The sequence below is a fragment of the Schistocerca nitens genome, chromosome 10 (assembly GCF_023898315.1).
Source record: "Schistocerca nitens isolate TAMUIC-IGC-003100 chromosome 10, iqSchNite1.1, whole genome shotgun sequence".
Lineage (NCBI taxonomy): Eukaryota > Metazoa > Arthropoda > Insecta > Orthoptera > Acrididae > Schistocerca > Schistocerca nitens.
The window spans coordinates 225170634-225195545 of NC_064623.1; the positions used below are offsets into that span (position 1 = coordinate 225170634).

At 44.9% G+C, this 24912-nt stretch overlaps 1 protein-coding gene across 1 annotated transcript in view; it reads right to left on the reverse strand.

Moving 5' to 3' along the window:
- LOC126210481 (putative ankyrin-containing lipoprotein Lxx09580) overlaps positions 1-24912 on the reverse strand; it is a 71724-nt gene that overhangs the window by 14000 nt on the left and 32812 nt on the right. The window contains exons 4-5 of the mRNA XM_049939714.1: positions 20986-21361; positions 5089-5208 (exon numbers count right to left, since the gene is read on the reverse strand). Coding sequence (XP_049795671.1) covers positions 5089-5208; positions 20986-21361 — 496 coding nt within the window. The remainder of the gene's footprint in view (positions 1-5088; positions 5209-20985; positions 21362-24912) is intronic.

A 24912-nucleotide genomic window follows, 5' to 3' on the forward strand; every position in this document is an offset into this window, starting at 1 on the left:
GTTGACAGATGTGAAAATTACCGAACTATCAGTTTAGTAAGTCACAGCTGCAAAATACTAACGCGAATTCTTTACAGACGAATGGAAAAACTGGCAGAAGCGGACCTCGGGGAAGATCAGTTTGGATTCCGTAGAAATGTTGGAACACGTGAGGCAATACTAACCTTACGACTTATCTTAGAAGAAAGATTAAGAAAAGGCAAACCTACGTTTCTTGCATTTGTAGACTTAGAGAAAGCTTTTGACAACGTTAACTGGAATACTCTCTTTCAAATTCTGAAGGTGGCAGGGGTAAAATACAGGGAGCGAAAGGCTATTTACAATTTGTACAGAAACCAGATGGCAGTTATAAGAGTCGAGGGGCATGAAAGGGAAGCAGTGGTTGGGAAAGGAGTGAGACAGGGTTGTAGCCTCTCCCCGATGTTATTCAATCTGTATATTGAGCAAGCAGTAAAGGAAACAAAAGAAAAATTCGGAGTAGGTATTAAAATTCATGGAGAAGAAGTAAAAACTTTGAGGTTCGCCGATGACATTGTAATTCTGTCAGAGACAGCAAAGGACTTGGAAGAGCAGTTGAACGGAATGGACAGTGTCTTGAAAGGAGGATATAAGATGAACATCAACAAAAGCAAAACGAGGATAATGGAATGTAGTCTAATTAAATCAGGTGACGCTGAGGGGATTAGATTAGGAAATGAGACACTTAAAGTAGTAAAGGAGTTTTGCTATTTAGGGAGTAAAATAACTGATGATGGTCGAAGTAGAGAGGATATAAAATGTAGACTGGCAATGGCAAGGAAATCGTTTCTGAAGAAGAGAAATTTGTTAACATCGAGTATAGATTTAAGTGTCAGGAAGTCGTTTTTGAAAGTATTTGTATGGAGTGTAGCCATGTATGGAAGTGAAACATGGACGATAACCAGTTTGGACAAGAAGAGAATAGAAGCTTTCGAAATGTGGTGCTACAGAAGAATGCTGAAGATAAGGTGGGTAGATCACGTAACTAATGAGGAGGTATTGAATAGGATATGGGAGAAGAGAAGTTTGTGGCACAACTTGACTAGAAGAAGGGATCGGTTGGTAGGACATGTTTTGAGGCATCAAGGGATCACAAATTTAGCATTGGAGGGCAGCGTGGAGGGTAAAAATCGTAGAGGGAGACCAAGAGATCAATACACTAAGCAGATTCAGAAGGATGTAGGTTGCAGTAGGTACTGGGAGATGAAGAAGCTTGCACAGGATAGAGTAGCATGGAGAGCTGCATCAAACCAGTCTCAGGACTGAAGACCACAACAACAACAACAACAATCTGTCTGAAGCTACGTGCTACGCATTCGGTCAAGGCTTCTATGCTGGGCCTCTGGAACAAGTGCGGGCAGTCTACCCAGTTAGGGTGTGCTCGCCCCATCTCGTGTTTCGGCTCGCTTACTCGGTCATGCAGGACTCGAGCACGGAGCACCGCGAGTAGTCAGTCGGCTCTCTGTGTACTGCGAGGACGCACGGGGGTGACATTCCGGCGGCCAGTGGAACTGGAGTGCGGAAGCAGCCACCGGTCAACATAGTCTCTGCTTATGAGTCGTGTCTGGAATCCTGAGGAGAACGCGGGAGTTTATCCTGGCGTGCATGTTAACGGCGAGCACCTGGACTAGCTTTAAATGGTGAGTCATTTTACGGTGGAACATTTGGATGTCATTGCTCCGTGTAGCCACATTCATTTTCGCTAGTCATTCCTTCAACCACAAAGTATTATTTTCGTTATTGAAATAAGTTTGTCACTTACTCTTCTTTCTTGTCTTGCGCTCTTGTTGTCAAAACAAGTACAGTATAAAAGGAACAGAAATCTTCTATAGCACACCACAGCTCTCGTATTCTCCACACCTGTGCCATCTGCTGTCCACAGATCTACGCCATCAGTGTAGTTTTCTTTCTTAGACCCGAAGAGATACAGCACTCGCAACAATGTTATTATTTATCATCTTGTCATTCCTTTAGCATCTATTCCTCTCGAATATCGTACACTTTCTTTCTGAAACTGAATATACACTGATGACGCAAAACATTACGACTGCCTGCTGAACAGGTTATTTTTACGTCTTTGGAACGAAGTTCAACACTGATTCTGCGTATCAGGGATCCGGCAGTTTGTCGCTAGGTTTTTGCTGTCTGCGCGCAGGTCATAAAATTCGTCTGAATAACCAGCCGCGGATTTGCGTACGCGGTGATGTCGTGGGATAGCGACCCAGATGGTTTCCGTGGCATTTACATCAGGCGAATTTGGCCACCGAGGCATCAACGTGGCTTCACGACAATGCTCCTCAGACCACTATAGCGCTGTTGTGGCTCCGAGACACGGACGATTGCACTGCTGAAAGACGGCATCGCCGTCGCGGGAGTCATCGAGCACGAAGGGTTCGCAGCTGTCGGCGTGTCTTCTGTTACCACCACAGGTCCCATGCGAGCGCAGGAGGAATTCTGTCGCAGCACAATACCGCTCCCACCACCCTGTGTCAGTGGCGCGCTGCCCGTTCCGAGTCGCCGTTCTCCTCGGTGACGGCGCTGTGGAGACGACCAGCGACCTGGTGTAGCAAAAATGTGACTCACACGAAGAGCCGACGCGTTTCCAGTGATCGACGGTCGAATGCCTAAGATTCTGTGCCCACTGTTATCGTAACTGACGGTGTCGCTGGGTCAACATTTGAACACGTAGGGGTGGTCTGCTGCAGAGCTCCACGTTCAGCAATGTACGACGATCAGTGTACTCCGAAACACTTGAGCGTACGCCAGCACTGTGCTCTTTCTTCAGAGATGGCACAGATCGCAATCTGCTTTACGTTACAGAGCAGACAAGCCTCCGAACTCCACGTTCTGGAACAGTCTTAGACTTCCAAGCATTCAGCCCCTAATGGTAGTTTAACCGGCCTCCTACCTCTTCCCGTATATGCTCACAACAGTAGCACGTGAACATTCGACCAGCTTCACTGTTTCCGAGGTAGTCATTCACAGCTTCTGTGCAATACTAATCCGCCCTTTGTCAAAGTCGCTTGTCTCGATGGATTTTTCCCATTTTCTGCCCCCATCTTCGCTAGGACGTTCCCCCGTTCGTGTCTGCTCCACTTACATACTTTTGCTGCCGCATCAAGAGCCCGCAACGCCACCAGGCGCCAGGCGGCATCCGACGTCGGAGAGGACCGGCAAGAATCTTCAGGAGTACTTAATTGGTACTGTGATGATTAAATTGTGTCTGCAGCTCTTGACAAGAACCGCGCTGTAGAAGGAAGGGCACAGAAAACGCTTTTCTGTTACTCCATGCCTGGTGTTCGCAAGAAAGTCGCCGAACTACGAGAAAATGGGAAATTAAAATACCAATGTGTGAATTGTACCAGTGATATGGTGTTGTGTGAGGTCACTTTCTGACACTACTGGTGACCCCAGAAACGGCCAGCGACACCTGCGTGCCGCGAAAGCACACAGGAACTGCAGCCAGCTCTCCCCTGGAACCGAGATGGCGGCAGCGCCAAACGCCACGCATTCCGGACACGGAGTTGTGATGTGGATGTACGATAAACATCCCAGAGGCTGCACCGGTGGCGCCACTAGGCCAGGCGGATGACTCAACAGAAGAAAGAGGTGGCGTCTATGTCCGTGAATAGCAGGAGCCCCTTGAAAGTGTGCCACTACTTCCATGCCAAATACACACTGGCGCCATCCGACGTGTCATTTCTATCCAGCCACTTGTGACTCGTTTTCCACAACAACAAAGACTGAATTTATATATCCTAGTATATAAAAATTGATTATTGTGTGCAAGAAGCAGGTATATAACACCAAAGAATTAAGATTCAGTGACCTTCCATCCATGACCAGTTCTTAAACTTCCACGAGTTCCAGCCACTGTGAAGCAATAGGTGCCTGTTGCAACTATTTTTCCTTTATGTTGGTACATTAATGACCCATGAGGATAAGTGCCAGGCAACGGGTAAACAGGGTCTGTTGAAGACCTGATGAGGTTTACAAACGTTGCATACTATAAAACAACTGAGGGAAGGCAATTTACACACACAGTGCATTGAGAAAACTACATTGGTTGGCCGATGACATTGTAATTCTGTCAGAGACATCAAAGAACTTGGAAGAGCAGTTGAACGGAATGGACAGTGTCTTGAAAGGACGGTATAAGATGAACATCAACAAAAGCAAAACGAGGATAATGGAATGTAGTCGAGTTAACTCGGTTGATGCTGAGGGAATCAGATTAGGATATGAGACACTTAAAGGAGTTTTGCTATTTGGGGAGCAAAATAACTGATGATGGTCGAAGTAGGGAGGATATAAAATGTAGACTGGCAAAGGCAAGGAAAGCATTTCTGAAGAAGAAAAATTTGTTGACATCGAGTATAGATTTAAGTGTCAGGAAGTCGTTTCTGAAAGTATCTGTATGGAGTGTAGCCATGTATGGAAGTGAAACATGGACGATAAATAGTTTGGACAAGAAGAGAATAGAAGCTTTCGAAATGTGGTGCTACAAAAAATGCTGAAGATTAGAAGGGTAGATCACATAACTAATGAGGAGGTATTGAATAGAATTGGGCAGAAGAGGAGTTTGTGGCACAACTTGACTAGAAGAAGGGATCGGTTGGTAGGACATGTTCTGAGACATCGAGTGATCACCAATTTAGTGTTGGCGGGCAGTGTGGAGGGTAAAAATGGTAGAGGGAGACCAATAAATGAATACACTTAGCAGATTCAGAAGAATGTAGGCTGCAGTAGGTACTGGGAGATGAAGAAGCTTGCACAGGATAGAGTAGCATGGAGAGCTGCATCAAACCAGTCTCAGGACTGAAGACCACAACAACGTTATTCAATGGTATGACATTTAATCTGCAAACTGAATGCTATTCATTCTGTGAACGCAAAGAAGTATGTAGAGATAGACTGAAACAAATAGTTTACTGTTAAGAGTCTCCCCTCTGCCTTATTAAAAAAATGCAATAAAATGATGCGTGATTTATTGTCTGTAGCTATTGGCTGACGCCTCCGTAATTCGTACTGTGAACGTGGAAAACGTGGACACGTCGCGATGGAACTCACCTCACGCGAGAGACGACAGCGTCACCTGGTGCTGGAGTGGGGCAGGCAGCCAGTGGCGGCGTGGCTGCCACGGGGGTGCACCTGCGCCCGCTGGAGCGGCTGTCTCCAGTGGCTGGAGTGCTGGACCGAGGGAGACACCGTGTTAGCGAGGAGGCCAGGGGGCACTACTGCTAAGGGGTTGTCATTCTTAACAATGGAACACACATTGCCGGTGACTGTACAGTGTCCACAAGGTGGATGCCTTGTCTTTGAGCTAATCAGTTCACACACAGCTTCTCCTCAGTTTCTCATAACAATTCCTTTGCATACCAAAAAACATTTTGTATAAAATAGTATGTAAATGAGAGGTACATACAAAATTCAATAGTTATAGTGGAGAGATACAAATATTGTACAGCGGAGTTTGAATACATAAAAACAACAATAACACAGAAATTACAACTGGAACAAACTTTAAATAAACTGATGGGGCACTGCAGTCACTGAATGATGTTCCCAGCTCGTGTGCCACGAACGGGGTGTAAAGCCACAGGTGGAAAACGAGGAGAGCAGCTTTTGAACCGATGGGGAGGACGTTCAGAGAAGCAAGGGGTACAAAATTTGCGATATTATGAAGCCATTCCAGTAAGCCATTTAATTGCTGTTAAAATTATTATCAAAGAAACTGAAACCTCTCCCAATATCTGGATTTCATTCATATCAGCCAATGAGCACCCTCACTGAACTGGCGAAAGTTGAACATCGTTTGGCTCCAAAGTTTAAGTGTCTGCGTAAGACCAGCAAAGAAAACAGAGACAATGTATATGTACATTTACGCCCGACAAGGGGTACAAGTGCAGATATTGTCATCATTCGTGCCTTAACATCTACGTACTCCTGAGTGTTAGTTGTTTTCCCTCTGCGTCTAACAGTGTTCCCAAAAATAAGTCACATAATTTACTACCGGATGTTATTGCATGGTCACAACTGCTGCAGCATTAAGTTGACTACACCTGTCAGTATAGACTCACCATGTGCATCCACGTGTCCACACTTCAGCACCTGCCTTGCTGCCCAGGGGAAAATAAGAGTTAATGCCCTGCTCTCGACACATGTACTTGGACATACTAACCAACCTAAAACCATATTACTCGTAATATCTATTATTATTAGACTGTAAATGAATTACATACCGCATAATGTCGTGCATTGACTGACCTCAGTCATCAACAAAAATATCTGCAGTCGTACCCGTATACCCTGTGCTACATACATACATACACTGTCCATTTACATTAATATGATCACCTATCAAAACCCTGAACAGGCTAAATAACCGCCGTTCGCAGCATGGACAACTGCGAGACATGCAGGAAGACAACCAAGGACGTTCCGAAAGGCACCAACAGGCACGTGCTGTCATTCCGTGGCCATCTGCGCTGGGTTTCTCAGTTGACAATCCGTGGCACAGACTACCTCATCAAAGTGGTCCCGTAGATTCTCGTTTGATTTGAAACCCGTGAGTTTGGTGGCGAGGGGATTACAGTCCACTCACCCTGATGCTCTTCACACCATCTACATGTATTGAGGGCTGTGTGAAACTTTGCGTTATCCTACTGGTAGATGCAATCATGCGGAGGAAAAAAAACTGCTTGTAGGGGTGGAAATGGTCCCCAAGGATAGATGAATACTTGTGCCGATCAATTGTGCCTTCGAGAATGACGAGTTCATCCAGCGAATGCAACGGAAACATTCTCCAGAGCAGAATACTCCTTTCTCCAGCCTAGACCGAAAATGGTTCAAATGGCTCTGACCACTATGGGACTTAACATCTGAGGTCATCAGTTCCCTAGAATTTAGAACTAGTTAAACCTAACTAACCTAAGGACATCACACACATCCATGCCCGAGGCAGGATTCGAAACTGCGACCGTATCGGTCTTGCGGTTCCAGACTGTAGCGCCTAGAACCGCTCGGCCACACCGGCCGGCAGCCTAGACCTTTCCGATGTTTGTTGCAGGGTGTTTGCTTTCGGAAATTTCACGCTGATCGACCGTAAAACGTGATTCATCTGAAATGGCCACCTGCCGCCATTGAATGTACACCTACTCCTGGTGCTGCCATGCGGATTCCATCCTTTGTCACTGATGAACAGCAAGACCATATGCACCAACATTTGCTGAATGGTCGTTGAATAAGCACTGTTGACATCCCCTTAGTTCATCTGGGTAGTCAACTGCTCAATGGCTGCATATCTGTCAGCCCATGCACATCTCTGCAGCCATCATTCACCACTGTCATCCATGGCACGCAATGCACCACGGTTTTGGATGGCGCCATTATGCCACGCACGTTGTGGTTTAACCAGGACGGTGAAATATTTCTTTTTAAGTGTAAATAAATTTAAGTCCCAAAACTGAAATAATTTATGTAAACCTACGTCACAAACGTCGTATTTTTGTATCAATACCGCATATTGTCTTTAAGTTGTCTTATAATGTAAAATTGTAATTAATTTTTAAATGTGAGAGAGCATACAGATGTTAAAACTAGCGAAAGAGAGCAATTATATTTTTTAATTGATAATAATGCTATAGATACAGCGCAAGCGGGGTCAACAATCAAATTTCATTCGATCAGCCGCGCTGGAAAGGAGCGCAGCGAAGTCTCTCTAACATTTTCCTCTTCAAGAGGCTTCCAGAGCAGCAAGAGACGGGAAAAATGACAGTAGAGTTGCCATCAGTTGTCTACTTGTATATAAACATGAGCGGAGTCTGGACCGGTCTATCTCGATATCTCTCTCTCTCCTGAGGCTCGCTCTCTTCCGGTGTCTCCGCTCTTGACGATCGCTCTTAATGATCGCTCTCTCGAATGATTTTGTGGTAGGCAATTGTACTTGAAAGATATTTTCAAGGTGTGTAAAGTACCTATCTATGTAAAAGTATCTGAGCCGTGGCTGGCTCATGCTACGCATTGCATTAGACCTCGGTTGCTATTCTGTATTTACTCTCCCGCGGTTATCGCGATTATGCCGTTATCCTCTCCTTCTGCGGGTGGCAGCAGCGGTGTGTATCGATATTCGCACCTTGGATTATCTTTGGCCTGGCGCTAATAGTTTCCGTCTGGGCTGTGTGCGGGCAGTTGGTCGTTTGGCGTGGAGCAGCGAGGAAATCTCCGCGGCGCGAGGTTTAGCCGGGCCCACTGGCGGCCTCTGTGTGGTGTCGGAATGTGGTGGTGCTCTTCCCATTGCTACGAGGTTCGTGGCTCACCGGTCCTCGACATAACAGTTGAGTTTTGACTTAATCTACCAGCAAGTCACGACTGTTCACTTTGTGTCGTTTGGAGTTAGTTGTCGGTTGTTGGGATAGTCCGGCGAGCAACAACGTGTGTTTTCAAGTTGGCAAATTTTAGAAACGCTTGGACCTACTGATAACAAACAGACCCGAACTTTTCGACTCTGTAAGTGCAGAACAGGGAATCAGTGATCATAAGGCCGTTGCAGCATCCCTGAATATGGAAGTTAATAGGAATATAAAAAAGGGAGGAAGGTTTATCTGTTTAGCAAGAGTAATAGAAGGCAGATTTGAGACTACCTAACAGATCAAAACGAACATTTCTGTTCCGACACTGACAATGTTGAGTGTTTATGGAAAAAGTTCAAGGCAATCGTAAAATGCGTTTTAGACAGGTACGTGCCGAGTAAAACTGTGAGGGACGGGAAAAACCCACCGTGGTACAACAACAAAGTTAGGAAACTACTGCGAAAGCAAAGAGAGCTTCACTCCAAGTTTAAACGCAGCCAAAACCTCTCAGACAAACAGAAGCTAAGCGATGTCAAAGTTAGCGTAAGGAGGGCTATGCGAGAAGCGTTCAGTGAATTCGAAAGTAAAATTCTATGTACCGACTTGACAGAAAATCCTAGGAAGTTCTGGTCTTACGTTAAATCAGTAAGTGGCTCGAAACAGCATATCCAGACACTCCGGGATGATGATGGCATTGAAACAGAGGATGACACGCGTAAAGCTGAAATACTAAACACCTTTTTCCAAAGCTGTTTCACAGAGGAAGACCGCACTGCAGTTCCTTCTCTAAATCCTCGCACAAACGAAAAAATGGCTGACATCGAAATAAGTGTCCAAGGAATAGAAAAGCAACTGGAATCACTCAACACAGGAAAGTCCACTGGACCTGACGGGATACCAATTCGATTCTACACAGAGTACGCGAAAGAACTTGCCCCCCTTCTAACAGCCGTGTACCGCAAGTCTCTAGAGGAACGGAGGGTTCCAAATGATTGGAAAAGAGCACAGGTAGTCCCAGTCTTCAAGAAGGGTCGTCGAGCAGATGCGCAAAACTATAGACCTATATCTCTGACGTCGATCTGTTGTAGAATTTTAGAACATGTTTTTTGCTCGCGCATCATGTCGTTTTTGGAAACCCAGAATCTACTATGTAGGAATCAACATGGATTCCGGAAACAGCGATCATGTGAGACCCAACTCGCGTTATTTGTTCATGAGACCCAGAAAATATTAGATACAGGTTCCCAGGTAGATGCTATTTTTCTTGACTTCCGGAAGGCGTTCGACACAGTTCCGCACTGTCGCCTGATAAACAAAGTAAGAGCCTACGGAATATCAGACCAGCTGTGTGGCTCGATTGAAGAGTTTTTAGCAAACAGAACACAGCATGTTGTTATCAATGGAGAGACGTCTACAGACGTTAAAGTAACCTCTGGCGTGCCACAGGGGAGTGTTATGGGACCATTGCTTTTCACAATATATATAAATGACCTAGTAGATAGTGTCGGAAGTTCCATGCGGCTTTTCGCGGATGATGCTGTAGTATACAGAGAAGTTGCAGCATTAGAAAATTGTAGCGAAATGCAGCGGATAGGCACTTGGTGCAGGGAGTGGCAACTGACCCTTAACATAGACAAATGTAATGTTTTGCGAATACATAGAAAGAAGGATCCTTTATTGTATGATTATATGATAGCGGAACAAACACTGGTAGCAGTTACTTCTGTAAAATATCTGGGAGTATGGGTGCGGAACGATTTGAAGTGGAATGATCATATAAAATTAATTGTTGGTAAGGCGGGTACCAGGTTGAGATTCATTGGGAGAGTGCTTAGAAAATGTAGTCCATCAACAAAGGAGGTGGCTTACAAAACACTCGTTCGACCTATACTTGAGTATTGCTCATCAGTGTGGGATCCATACCAGATCGGGTTGACGGAGGAGATAGAGAAGATCCAAAGAAGAGCGGCGCGTTTCGTCACAGGGTTATTTGGTAACCGTGATAGCGTTACGGAGATGTTTAATGAACTCAAGTGGCAGACTCTGCAAGAGAGGCGCTCTGCATCGCGGTGTAGCTTGCTCGCCAGGTTTCGAGAGCGTGCGTTTCTGGATGAGGTATCGAGTATATTGCTTCCCCCTACTTATACCTCCAGAGGAGATCACGAATGTAAAATTAGAGAGATCAGAGCGCGCACGGAGGCTTTCAGACAGTCGTTCTTCCCGCGAACCATACGCGACTGGAACAGGAAAGGGAGGTAATGACAGTGGCACGTAAAGTGCCCTCCGCCACACACCGTTGGGTGGCTTGCGGAGTATGGATGTAGATGTAGATGTAGATGTAGATGTAGATGGAGTTTAACTGTACTTGGTTATTTGAATTGAAGTGCACCAGCGGAATCTTCTGCCTTGTGGCCGTTAACGTTCCGGTTACCTGCCCTGGCCGTTGACGTAAATTCAGGCAGTGTATTTTCCACATCGTGTTGTCGCTGTCCAGCACGGTGTGTAGTTTGACAGCTCAATGTGTAACTGGTTGTGGGCGCCAATACTTTCTACGTTGTTCCATTGAACTCCCTGTTGTGTGCTGGTGGGTGAAGTGGAGGTTATCTTGTCGGTGGGTCCGTCGACTGTCTGTCGGTTGGGTTGTCGTCGGATCGAGAATGGTTGGGCCGACTGCCTGTCTCACCTAAGCGAGCGTCAGTGTTTGAATTCCAGGCCGACCCTCGGAACGTCTGAGCTCCCTTGGGTGTACTGCCTTATCTTGTTTGTTCTTGTTGTTTGTACTTGTATGGCTTCTAGCCGATTTTTAGATTAAGGTTGTTTTGCCCTTAAAGCGTCAGATGGTTTGGGCTTTCAGCCTAATTTAAGAACTGTTTCACGTAAAGCCTTTGGCATTTTTAAAATTAATGTTATTGAGTCTTAAGTGTTGGGCCATCAGCCGATTTTGAATTTAAGTTGTTTGTCTTAAAGTGTCAGATTCTTTGGGCCTCCAGCCTCATTAAGGAACTGTTTTAAGATAAGGCTTTTCCTTTTAAATTTCTGATTTTGGTTGAGCTTTAAGTTATTGGCTTTCAGCCGTTTTTACATTACAATGGTCTTGCCCTTAAGGCATGAGATTGTATGGCGCATTCAGCCGCTAATTAAGTTCCAAAACGAACAGCTGAGCTTTTAAAAAAGTTTTTCTTGGCTCTTGTAATGTTTGATCAAATAAAAGGTTGTATGTTCGAGTGTAACTGACAGCCACTTATTTTGGCCCCTTTCCACAACTTAAAACTACCTGTCCTGCCCTGCAGGTTTAGCAGGGCGTCTCAGTATCGCCAGCATATGAACCTGACCTGCCAACTTTTCTATGTCTCACATAGGAGAACTGTAAGACTGCTGGAGATATCATTTGCTGTCATATCATTCTTTTTACTTTGCTGTTTCTTTTAATTAACAGCACTCCAGTTAATTTCCTCTTATCAAAATTTATTTTTCAATTACCACTAAAGAGCACCACTGAAAATAGAGAAATCTTTCCTTTTTGGAAATACACCAACAAGGGAACCTCCCCATCGCACCCCCCTCAGATTTAGTTATAAGTTCGCACAGTGGATAGGCCTTGAAAAACTGAACACAGATCAGTCGAGACAACAGGAAGAAGTTGTGTGGAACTGTGAAAGAAATTAATAAAATATACAAACTGAGTAGTCCATATGCAAGATAGGCAACATCAAGGAGAACGCGAACTCAGCAGCGCCGTGGTCCCGTGGTTTGCGTGAGTAGCTGCAGAACGAGAGGTCCTTGGTTCAAGTCTTCCCTCGACTGAAAATTTTACTTTCTTTATTTTCGCAAAGTTATGATCTGTCCGTTCGTTCATTGACGTTTCTGTTCACTGCAATAAGTTTAGTACTGTGTTTTGCGACTGCACCGCAAAACGTGCGATTAGTAGACGAAAGGACGTGCCTCTCCAATGGGAAACGAAAACATTTGATCGCAAGGTCATAGGTCAACCGATTCATCCACGGGAAAACACATCTCATATATTCTATACGACACTCGTGACGGCATGTGCGTCACATGACAGGAATATGTTGTCGACCCACATAACTTGTACACTTAGCGAATGGGTAAAAAGATTCTTCTACCTCGCCCGATTTAGGTTTTCTTGTAGATGTGATAATCACTCCCAAAATAGTGATGAGAACATAAGAGTTTGTCACATAAACTGAAAATAAAAAATTAAACTTTTCACTCGAAGGAAGACTTGAACCTAGGACCTCTCGTTCCGTAACTGCTCTCGCTAACCACGGGACCACGGCGCTGCTGAGTTCGCGTTCTCCTTGATGATGCCTATCTTGCATATGGACTACTCAGTTTGTATATTTTATTAATTTCTTTCACGGTTCCACACACCTAGACTCCCATTGTCCTTGATGTTGCCTATCTTCGCATGGATTACTCAGTTTGTATATTTTACTAATTTTTTTCATAGTTCCACACAACTTCTTCCTGTTTTCTCGATTGATCTGTGTTCAGTTTTTCAAGGTCTATCCAGTGTGCCAACTTATAACTAAATCTGAGGGGGGGTGCGATGGGGAGGTTCCCTTGCAAGAAGAAATGCAGATGATAAACAGGTATTCATTGGACAAATATATTATACTAGAACTGACATGTGATTCCATTTTCACGCAATTTGGGTGCACAGATCCTGAGAAATCAGTACCCAGAACAACCACCTCTGGCCGTAATAACGGCCTTGATACGCCTGTGCATTGAGTCAAACAGAGCTTGGATGGCGTGTACAGGTACAGCTGCCCATGCAGCTTCAACACGATACCACAGTTCATCAAGAGTAGTGACTGGTGTATTGTAACGAGCCAGTTGCTCGGCCACCATTGACCAGACGTTTTCAATTGGTGAGAGATCTGGAGAATGTGCTGGCCAGGGCAGCTGTCGAACATTTTCTATATCCAGAAAGGCCCGTACAGGACCTGCAACATGCGGTCGTACATTGTCCTGCTGAAATGTGGGGTTTCGCAGGGATCTAATGAAGGGTAGAGCCACGGGTCGTAACACATCTGAAATGTAACGTCCACTGTTCAAAGTGCCGTCAATGCGAACAAGAGGTGACTCAGATGTGTAACCAATGGCACCCCATACCATCACGGTGATACACCAGTACGGCGAGGACGAATGCACGCTTCCAATGTGTGTTTACCGCGATGTCGCCAAATACAGATGCGATCATCATGATGCTGTAAACAGAACCTGGATTCATCCGAAAAAATGATGTTTTGTCATTCGTGCACCCAGGTTCGTCGTCGAGTACACCATCTCAGGCGCTCCTGTCTGTGATGCAGCGTCAAGGGTAACCGCAGCCATGGTCTCCGAGCTGATAGCCCATGCTGCTGCAAACGTCCCTATCTGTTGACCCAGGGATCGAGACGGGGCTGCACGATCCGCTACAGCCATGTGGATAAGATGCCTGTCATGTCAACTGCTAGTGATACTAGGCCGTTGGGATCCAGCACGGCGTTCCGTATTACCCTCCTGAACCCACCGATTGCATATTCTGCTAACAGTCGTTGGATCTCGACCAACGTGAGCAGCAATGTCGCGATACGATAAACGGCAATCACGATAGACCATTATCAAAGTCGGAAACGTGATGGTATACATTTCTCCTCCTTACACGAGGCATCACAACAACTTTTCACCAGGCAACGCCGGTCAACTGCTGTCGCTGGTTCGAATCCTGCCTCGGGCGGGGATGTGTGTGATGTCCTTAGGTTAGGTAGGTTTAAGTAGTTCTATGTTCTGGGGGACTGATGACCTCAGATGTTGTTAAGTCCCATAGTGCTCAGAGCCATTTGAACCATTTGTTGCACGTTGACGTCGAAAATAGGCGATTTCCTTTTCATTGTGTTGTCGCCTCTATGGGTTGTCTACAGACGTGAATTGCTGTAGCAGTTCCACTTTCACCATTGTTGTCTGAATGTGGCTATTGTAAGGGAGTATATAAATAAGTTTACGCACATTGTGTGCTCAATGTCGTGACTACTGCAGGGTTGTCAGTAGACCATGTTGTCAGTAGGCCACTGTTATGATTGGGGTAAGACATTACGATGTATCACACTGCCAATTATTCTCTCAGTGTAGTCCAAAAACACAGTAGTAATTTTTTTAGCAAGGGAGCTATGCTAAGTAAGCCACTTGACAGAAGTTTGTATGTAATATGTTGACAAGCAGAAACAGTTGTCAGACGAGTATGGGTGATAGTATAACTAGACATATATTTCATGAATGAGCTAATGATGAAGGAGACGTACTCACGGCAAAAGAAAACAAACATTTACAAGTTCTGCGATTCATTCCATATACTATAGAAGCAATACTTAATGACACTAACCATTAGAGATGTTCACATATCAAATGATGACTTTCGTATTGGAGGTGCGGGACATTACTGGCCTATGAATTTACGATTGATTCAACATGAAGACTATCACGTAGATCCTGAGGTGGGAACAAAACCTATATGAGAAATAGTTCTTACGATAAGATGACCATGCAATAATTTGTGAAGTCTGCGGCAATAAAGTAGATGACGATTAGGATTTATTGAATGGACTCTATTTAAGTTAGGGATCCTTGTGTGCCTCAGCGATACAGATAGCCATACCATAGGTGCATCCACAACCGAGAGGTTGAAGCCACAATAGTCTGGATGACTGACTGATCTACCCTTGAAACATCCACCAATATGGCCTTGCTGTGCTAATGATTGACCTGGCCTTGTAACACTATTCAAAACGGTCTTGCTGTGCTGGTACTGCAAATGGCTGAAAGCGAGAAAGTACAGCCGTAATTTTTCCCGAGGGCATGCAGCTCTACTGTGTGGTTAAATGATGATATCCTCTTGGGTAAAATAATACGGAGGTAAAATAAACCCCCACTCTGATCTCTGGGGGTGGGGGGGGGGGATACCCAGGAGGACGTCGTTATTAGGGGAAATAAAACTGGCGTTCTATCTATCAGATGGCCGTGCGGTTCTGGGCGCTACAGTCTGGATCCGAGCGACCGCTACGGTCGCAGGTTCGAATCCTGCCTCGGGCATGGATGTGTGTGATGTCCTTAGGTTAGTTAGGTTTAATTAGTTCTAAGTTCTAGGCGACTAATGACCTCAGAAGTTAAGTCGCATAGTGCTCAGAGCCATTTGAACCATTTTTTTTCTATCTATCAGAGCGTGGAATGTCGGATCCCTTAATTGGGCAGGTAGCTTAGAAGTTTTAAAAAGGGAAATAGATCAGTTTTTAAGTTAGATATAATGGGAATTAATGAAGTTCTGTGGCAGGGGAAACAGGACTTCTGGTCAGGTGAGTACAGGGTTACAAATACAAAATCAAATGGGGGTAATGCAGATGCAGGTTTGATAAATAAAAAAATAAAAAATAAAAAAATAAAAAAAGAAACAGAAGCAGATAAGCTACTAAGAACAGCACGGTGAATTCATTATTGTAGCCATGATAGATACGAAGCCCACACTCACCACAATAGTACAAGTTTATATGCCAACTAGCTCCGCAGAGGAGGAGGAGATTGAGGAAACATACGATTAGATAAAAGAAATTATTTAGGTAGTTAAGGGAGCCGAAAATTTAATATGATAGGGGACCAGAATTCGATAGCAGGAAAAAGAAGAGAAGCAAAAGTAGTAGGTGAAAGGTACTGGGGGTAAGGAATGATAGAGGAAGTCGAGTGGTAGAGTTTTGCACAGAGTATAGCTAACACTTGGTTTAAGAGTCATGTAAGAAAGTTGTATACATGGAAGAGACCTGAAGACACCGGAAGGTTTCAGATTCATTATGTAAATGGTAAGACAGAGATTTAGGAGCCGGCTTTCAAATTGTAAGACATTTCCAGGGCAGTGTGGACTCTGACCACAATTTACTGGTCATGATCTCAAGATTAAATCTGGTTAAAAAGACAGGATTTTACGCAGATGAGACCTGGATAAATTGAAAGAACCAGAGATTGTACAGAGTTTCAGAGGAAGTATTAGGGAACGTTTGACAAAAACAGGTGAAAGGAATAGAGTAGAAGAAGAATGGGTAGCTTTGAGTGATGAAATAATGAAGGCAGCAGAAGATCAAGGATGTAAAAAGACAAGGGCTAGCAGAAATTCTTGGGTAACACAAGAGATATTGAATTTGATCGATGAAAGGAGAAAATATAAAAATGCAGTAAACGAAGCAGGCGAAAGTAAATACAAATGTCTAAAAAATAAGATCGACAGGAAGTGCAAAATGGCTATGTGGGAATGGCTAGAGGACAAATGTAAGAATGTAGAGGCATATATCACTAGAGATAAATGGTGCCTACAGCAACATTAAAAAGACCTCTAGAGAAAGGAGAACCACCTGCATGAAGATTAAGAACTGAAATGGAAAACCAGTCCTAAGCAAAAAAGGGAAATCAGAAAGGTGGAAGGAGTATATAGAGGATCTATACAAGGGAGATGTACTTGAGGGCAATATTATGGAAATGAAAGAGAACGTAGATGAAGATGAGAAGGGTGAGATGATACTGCATGAAGAGTTTGATAAAGCATTGAAAGACCTAAGTCGAAACAAGGCCTGGGAGCTTCCAACATTCAGTTAGAGCTACTGATAGTCTTGGGAGAGCCACCCATGACGAAACTTTTCCATCTGGTGAGGAAGATATATGAGACAGACGAAATACTCTCAGACTTCAGGGAGAATATAATAGTCCCAATTCCAAAGAAAGCAGCTGCTGACAGATGTGAAAATTAGCGAACTATCAGTTTAATAATTCAAAGTTGCAAAATACGAACTCAAATCCGTTGCTGACGAATGGAAAGACTGGTAGAGGCTGACCTCAAGGTAAGATGAATTTGGACTCAGGAGAAATGTAGGAATGCATGAGGCAATACTGACCCTACACGTCCTGAAAGAAGATAGGTTAAGGAAAGGCAAACCTACATTTATAGCATTTGTAGACTCAGAGAAAGCCTTGGTTAATGTTGACTGGAATGCTCTCTTTAAAATTCTAAAGATGGCAGGCAAAATATACAAGGAGAGATAGGTTATTTACAATTTGTACAGAAATCAGATAGCAGTTGTACGAGTCAAACGGCAGGAAAAGGAAGCACTGGTGGGAAAGGGAGTGAGTGAGACAGGGTTGTAGCCCATCCTTGATGTTATTAAACCTGTATATTGAGCAAGCAGTAAAGGAAACAAAAGAAAAATTTGGAGTAGAAATAAAAACTCTGAGGTTTGCTGATGACATTGTAATTCTGTCAGAGACAGCAAAGTATTTGGAAGAACAATCGGAAGGAATGAACAGTGTCTTGAAAAGAGGATGTAATTTGAATATCAACAAAGGCAAAACGAGGATAATGGAATGTAGTTGAATGAAATCATGAGATACTGAGTGCGAGAATTATCGCACAATCAGCTTAACAGCACATGCATCGAAGCTGCTTACAAGAATAATAACAGAAGAATGGAAAAGAAAATTGAGAATGCGCTAGGTGACGATCAGTTTGGCTTTAGGAAAAGTAAAGGGACGAGAGAGGCAATTCTGACGTTACGGCTAATAATGGAAGCAAGGCTAAAGAAAAATCAAGACACTTTCATAGGATTTGTCGACCTGGAAAAAGCGTTCGACGATATAAAATGTTGCAAGCTGTTAGAGATCCTGAAAAAAGTAGGGGTAAGCTATAGGGAGAGACGGGTCATATACAATATGTAGAACAACCAAGAGGGATTAATAAGAGTGGACGATCAAGAACGAAGTGCACGTATTAAGATGGGTGCAAGACAAGGCTGTAGCCTTTCGCCCCTACTCTTCAATCTGTACATCGAGGAAGCAATGACGGAAATAAAAGAAAGGTTCAGGAGTGGAATTAAAATACAAGGTGAAAGGATATCAATGATATGATTCGCTGATGACATTGCTATCCTGAGTGAAAGTGAAGAAGAATTAAATGATCTGCTGAACGGAATGAACAGTCTAATGAGTACACAGTATGGTTTGAGAGTAAATCGGAGAAAGACGAAGTTAATGAGAAGTAGTAGAAATGAGAACAGCGAGAAACTTAACATCAGGATTGATGGTCACGAAGTCAATGAAGTTAAGGAATTCTGCTACCTAGGCAGTAAAATAACCAATGACGGACGGAGCAAGGAGGACATCAAAAGCAGACTCGCTATGGCAAAAAAGGTATTTCTGGCCAAGAGAAGTCTACTAATATCAAATACCAGCCTTAATTTGAGGAAGAAATTTCTGAGGATGTACGTCTGGAGTACTGCATTGTATGGTAGTGAAACATGGACTGTGGGAAAACCGGAACAGAAGAGAAGCGAAGCATTTGAGATGTGGTGCTATAGACGAATGTTGAAAATTAGGTGGACTGATAAGGTAAGGAATGAGGAGGTTATACACAGAATTGGAGAGGAAAGGAATATGTGGAAAACACTGATAAGGAGAAGGGACAGGATAATAGGACATCTGCTAAGACATGAGGGAATGACTTCCATGGTACTAGAGGGAGCTGTAGAGGGCAAAAACTGTAGAGGAAGACAGAGATTGGAATACGTCAAGCAAATAATTGAGGACGTAGGTTGCAAGTGCTACTCTGAGATGAAGAGGTTAGCACAGGACAGGAATTCGTGGCGGGCCGCATGAAACCAGTCAGTAGACTGATGACAAAAAAAAAAGTTTTGTAGGGAGTGGTTGTACTGTGGATATGGTAAGTAACAAATGATAGTTCGATCTATAGGCCTCATCAATATCGGCACTGTTAGAGATTGACCAGTAACTGCAACAGATGTGAGAGGGTGGGTGGTCCTAGTGGGAGGGGACACCGTGGAACTCAATGGGGCTGCTGCTCCAAGAAGCAGGTACAGTGTGTCGAGCTGTAGAACCCCCTCTTTGTGTGTGTTATAAAAGGGAGTGTACCAAATTATGGCACATATCCAGAGGGCCAACTGAATAGGAAGGGAAATAATATGAAGGAAAGCCACATAGCTGTGTGGAAGTGCCCAAAGCTGCTGGGTTGTTGTGAGGACTGGTTTGTTGTCTTGTGAGGTAGTCACAGAATGTGAGGGGAGTAAACACCTACACTCTCATGCACAAATGCTTACATCACATTTTTTTGTTGGATGTCTTCCTTACATGCTCAGATTCGGAACTACAAACTTACAACCTTCTTTTTGTAGTTTAGTGTACTTCTTAGAAGTTACACCCATCTGGAGAGAACAGACGTTTTTTGGTACATAAGTTGTACATATACGGCAAACATGTACCTCCAAAGTGAAAGAGAACTACACATGATGTCAACTGCAGTACTGAAGTATGAATACACTTCACCTGAGTCTCCCACTGGTCGATATTTATAGCACGGGAACATCGGAAATGGGAAATTTTAAATGTATTGTGCCCTCTGTAAGCTGTGCTGCAGCGTGTCAAAGTGTTTGTGGTGCTGGTAGTAGGTGACAGACTTGCTTCTCATCACCGCCTTTCCTTCATTCAGCATATCACGTCACCATTTAAAGGTATCTCGTTGTCAACTGAAAAAGAGCTTGCAACAATAATCAGACGTGGAGTGAGCTGTGCAGCACACAGTATAAAGACTGCATGCTCGCTTGCACCAACTGCGTACTGTACGCGTCACTGTGTCTGGTGTCTTTCTGTTGTGAGCGGCACGTCGCAGCGTCCACAGGCACTGCCATCTACACAGTCGACATACTTTCTGTTCAGATGCTTTACGGCACAATGCAAATAACACCTTCTTGCACAATTTAAGGCAACTGGCGACGGCAAATAAGATCACAGCACTTGATTGTTGTTGTTCTGGTCTTCAGTCCTGAGACTGGTTTGATGCAGCTCTCCATGCTACTCTATCCTGTGCAAGCTTCTTCATCTCCCAGTACCTACTGCAGCCTACATCCTTCTGAATCTGCTTAGTGTATTCATCTCTTGGTCTCCCTCTACGGTTTTTACCCTCCACACTGCCCTCCAATACTATATTGGTGATTCCTCAATATCTCAGAACATAACCTACCAACCGATCCCGAACTTGATGACGCTACGAAAAATTTGGCTCTCACAAAAATTTTCGTTAGCTAACTTACTTGTTGGTAAACACAGTTCAGTTTAGAGATTTGATGAACCTATTAGTAGATGTCAATGGTGATGCTTGCTTTGTGGGGCGCTCAACTGCACAGTCGTCAGAACTGTACAAGTCCCAATTTTTACACAGTCCAGTTTTTACACATTCCAATCTAGCCACTGTCACGAATGATGACGATGATGATGAAATGATGAGGACAACACAGACACTCTGTCCCTTGCCAGAGAAAATCCCCAACCCCGCCTGGAATCAACCCTGCGTGCCCTCGATCCAGAGGCAGCAATGCAAGCCATTAGATCGAGAGCTGCAGACTGAGATGTCAATGAAAGTATAATGAGCTGTTGGAAAATGGCCATGTATGTTGGTGTATTGCATAACACCGACACATCTGGGGAAACTTGGTAGAAAAAACTGTAGGTTTGGCAATGCACACATTCGTAAAACTGGGAAATGCAGAGGAGTGGCTTGTCACACGCTTACCTGGTCTCGTCTGGCCGCCGAGACAGCAGCCGAATCACTCGGAGCAAGTCCTGAGGCTGGCTTTGCATCGCCTTTGTCTCCACGGACAGCTGCGCGGCCACCTGCTGCTCGCTGTCAGCCTTGAGACCCGGCAGGGCGAACTTGTCGGCGGTGTCCAGCAGCTGGGGGCCCGTGCCGAGCAGCTGGGGGGCACGGGGGGGCACGAGGCGGCGCAGCAGCGGCTCCCACACGTCCGCCACGCCGGCCTGGCCGCTGCTGGTCCGCGCCTCGCCCTCCGCCAGAGTCGCCACAGCGCCGCTACTCGCAGCCGGCAGGGCAGCCAGGTCCGCGGCCGCCGTCTCTCCATCCTCACCGACTGCTGACACGGTGAACGCTTCTGAAACACAGCGTCGCTGAGCAGCTCTCTTCCCGTACACAGCGCCGTCTGCACTTGCTCGAGCCACAGGCAGATCAATATCTAGCAAAACTTGCTACGTGTCATATCCGTGTGGTATCTTTGCCGTGTCTAAAACCGGTGGAACAGGTGAATAACTGAAAAACCTTTGACAATACCGTTTAAAGAATTTATTGTTTGTTTGCTCGAAGAGCTCCAGAAGGAGTGGAGACCTTGTCTCCTTAATATCTTTCCACAGATATGCGATCACAAAGTCATTCAAAGTGGGGATTCAACAGTAAGGAGTCCAGAGGAAATTATACTACACACATCAAAAAAAGTTTTGCATCATCCCGGTTCCCAGAACTCTTGAAGATAGACGTTGACTGGGGATATTGTATCACAGACACAATCCCTTTGACCGTTCAGAGATGTCGCTAAACCCACCCAAAGATGTAAACAACTATGCATCAGAAGCGCCTAGAACCGCTCGGCCTCTCTGCAGTTATTTCAGAAAACATGGATATATTCTGTATTGCTCTGCTCTTAACCGCTAGTTCCTCATGTTCCCATGCAGACTGCTTAATCAGACAACAACTCACTCTGATTCCCTTGTGATACAGTCCAGTATTTGACTACCCAGTAGTTTCCCAGTCTGTCAGGCACAGTCATAGAGCAAAGTGACGTCGCTCAGTGACTAGCGTCGTGCTGCCACAGCATTGCGAACGGTGCTTGTCACTACATATGCCTCAAATTTTGGCTGCGCGGGGTAGCCACGAGCTCTGTTGCGCCTTGCCACGGTTTGTGCTGCTCCCGCCGTCCGAGGTTCGAGACCTCCCTCGGGCATGGGTGTGTGTGGTGTCCTTAGAGTAAGTTAGTTTAAGGTAGATTAAGTAGTGTGTAAGCCTAGGAACCAACGACCTCAGGTAAACTGCTGGACACCGTAAATGCAACACCCTGAAGGAAGCATCCGAATCAAGTGAAATTTACACCATGGGTTTGCAGCGATGAGATATGCAACTGATTAGAATTTCAGCGCAGACGCACATCACGCGCGCCTGTGGCGCCACCTCATAGCACCATTTAAGGCTTGGCGATTTCGACGAGTGTACGTTCGGTACGTGTGTTTACCTTGTGGTTGTTTCACAAGACGATCAGTTATGCCTCGTAGACAACAGCGAACATCGTTTGATCAAGTATCCGAGTTCGACAGAGGAAGGATAGTGGCTTACCGAGATTGTGGATTATCATACAGAGAAATCGCTAGTCGTGTTGGACGAAACCAAACAACTGTAATGCGGATATGTGACCGTTGGATGCAGGAGGGTACGACGGACCGACGTGGTCGATCGCATTCACCTCGGTGCAACACTGCACGTGCTGATAGGCAAATTGTGCGCATGGCAGTGACGGATCGCTCAGTGACATCCCGAACCATAGCACAGCACATTGCGTCTGTAACGCATCATCCAGTGTCTGCGCGTACCATTCGACGCCGTTTACAGCAGAGTGGTCTGTCCGCAAGACGTCCATTGCTTCGTCTACCATTGACGCAGAACCACAGACGTCTCCGTCGCCAATGGTGTGATGACAGACGGATGTGGACGGCAGAATGGAATGACGTTGTCTTTACTGACGAGGCACGCTTCTGTCTGCAGCACCACGATGGTCTGATTCGAGTGTGGAGACACCGTGGAGAGAGGATGCTGGACAGCTGCATTATGCACCGCCACACTGGTCTTGCACCGGGTATTATGGTATGGGGCGGTATTGGATATTACTCTCGCACGCCTCTAGTACGCATTGCCGGTACTTTAAATAGCCGGCGCTACATATCCGAGGTGCTGGAGCCAGTTGTCCTTCCTTACCTTCAGGGCTCAGCCACAGCCATATTTCAACAGGATAATGCGCGACCACACGTGGCACGCATTGTACAAAGGTTCTTCGTCAATAACCAGATTGAATTGCTTCCCTGGCCGGCTCGCTCTCCGGATCTTTCGCCGATAGAAAACATGTGGTCCATGGTTGCTCAACGAGTGACCCAGATTACATCCCCAGCTGCCACACCAGATGATCTTTGGCAACGTGTGGAAGCTGTTTGGGCTGCTGTACCCCAGGAACACATCCAACGTCTCTTTGACTCAATGCCGAGACGTGTGGCAGCGGTGATCTCCAACAATGGCGGCTACTCTGGCTACTGGCAGGAACCACATGTCACAGACGTCTGTAAACGTAATCATTTGATACTTGGTCAACATGTTATCTACAAAATAAATTTTGTTGTGCTACCTCTTGTCTTTCTTGGTGTTGCATTTACGGTGGCCAGCAGTGTATTTGATCTCATAGGAACATACTATAAATTTCGAAAAATTTTCTTAATTTTCAGTTAGATGGTGTAATTCTTGCTACAGTTCACAGTCAGCATCTAAAATTCCCGCAATAAATGGTCGCGATTATCCTTTAAATAAGCGTTTAAATAATTACTGATTTATTGTACTTTGTATCAAACAACACCAATCTTTGGTATATTCACGTCAATAGAGGAATTTCAATGAATTATGTAAAACCTGAGAAATCACAAGTGTCCATCCCTAAGCATAAGAATGTCTTAATGTGCTAAAATCATAGAACGCTCAGTCTAGCTGTGAATGCATCTGAAAACAATAATCTAGATTGTCCTCAAACAGTGGACTGAGGAATTCATTTTGTCTTATGGCAAAAACAGAGGAATCAGGTTAGGAATATATTCTTTAACATTAGGAATAGAGAAATGTACTGAAATGATATTCCAATATAAACAGACTGAGTACACAAAGGAAGGAAGGAAGGAAGATTGGGTTTAACGACCTCTTGACATCGAGTTCACTAGAGGGATTGTGTCAAGGACAGGGAAGGAAATCAGACGTGCCGTTTCAAAGGAAACATCCCTGCATTTGCCTGGACGCATTTTAGGTAATCACGGAAAAGCTAAATCTGTATGACCGGACGCGGGTTTGAACTGTCACCCTGCTGAATGCACGTCCACGGTGCTAACCACTCCACCACTTCGCTCCTATTGAGTAAATACACAGAAAGTGTTTGATGCTGTAAAATGGCCAAGTGATGTCCCGTGAAAATAAAGCAGAGAGGCCGAAAGTTTACGTGGAAGCTCTATAAAAATAAGAAGAGTGTTATTGGTTGGCGCTCTTCACACGTAGAGGTACATATTTAGAAATGATTCCAGCAATAATGTTCACTATCAGCAATTATTTTCAGTCTATACAAAGAAGAGGCACTTAAGGTGGGCCGGCCGGGGTGGCCGAGCGGTTCTATGCGCTACAGTCTGGAACCGCGCGACCGCTACGACCGCAGGTTCGAATCCTGCCTCGGCCATGGATGTGTGTGCTGTCCTTAGGTTAGTTAGGTTTAAGTAGTTCTAAATTCTAGGGGACTGATGACCTCAGAAGTTAAGTCCAGTAGTGCTCAGAACCATTTGAACTTAAGGTGGGTAGGACGTCAAACGGGCCGACATGGAGCAGGAGAAGCACCACAGGACATTTTAATTTCCACTGTCT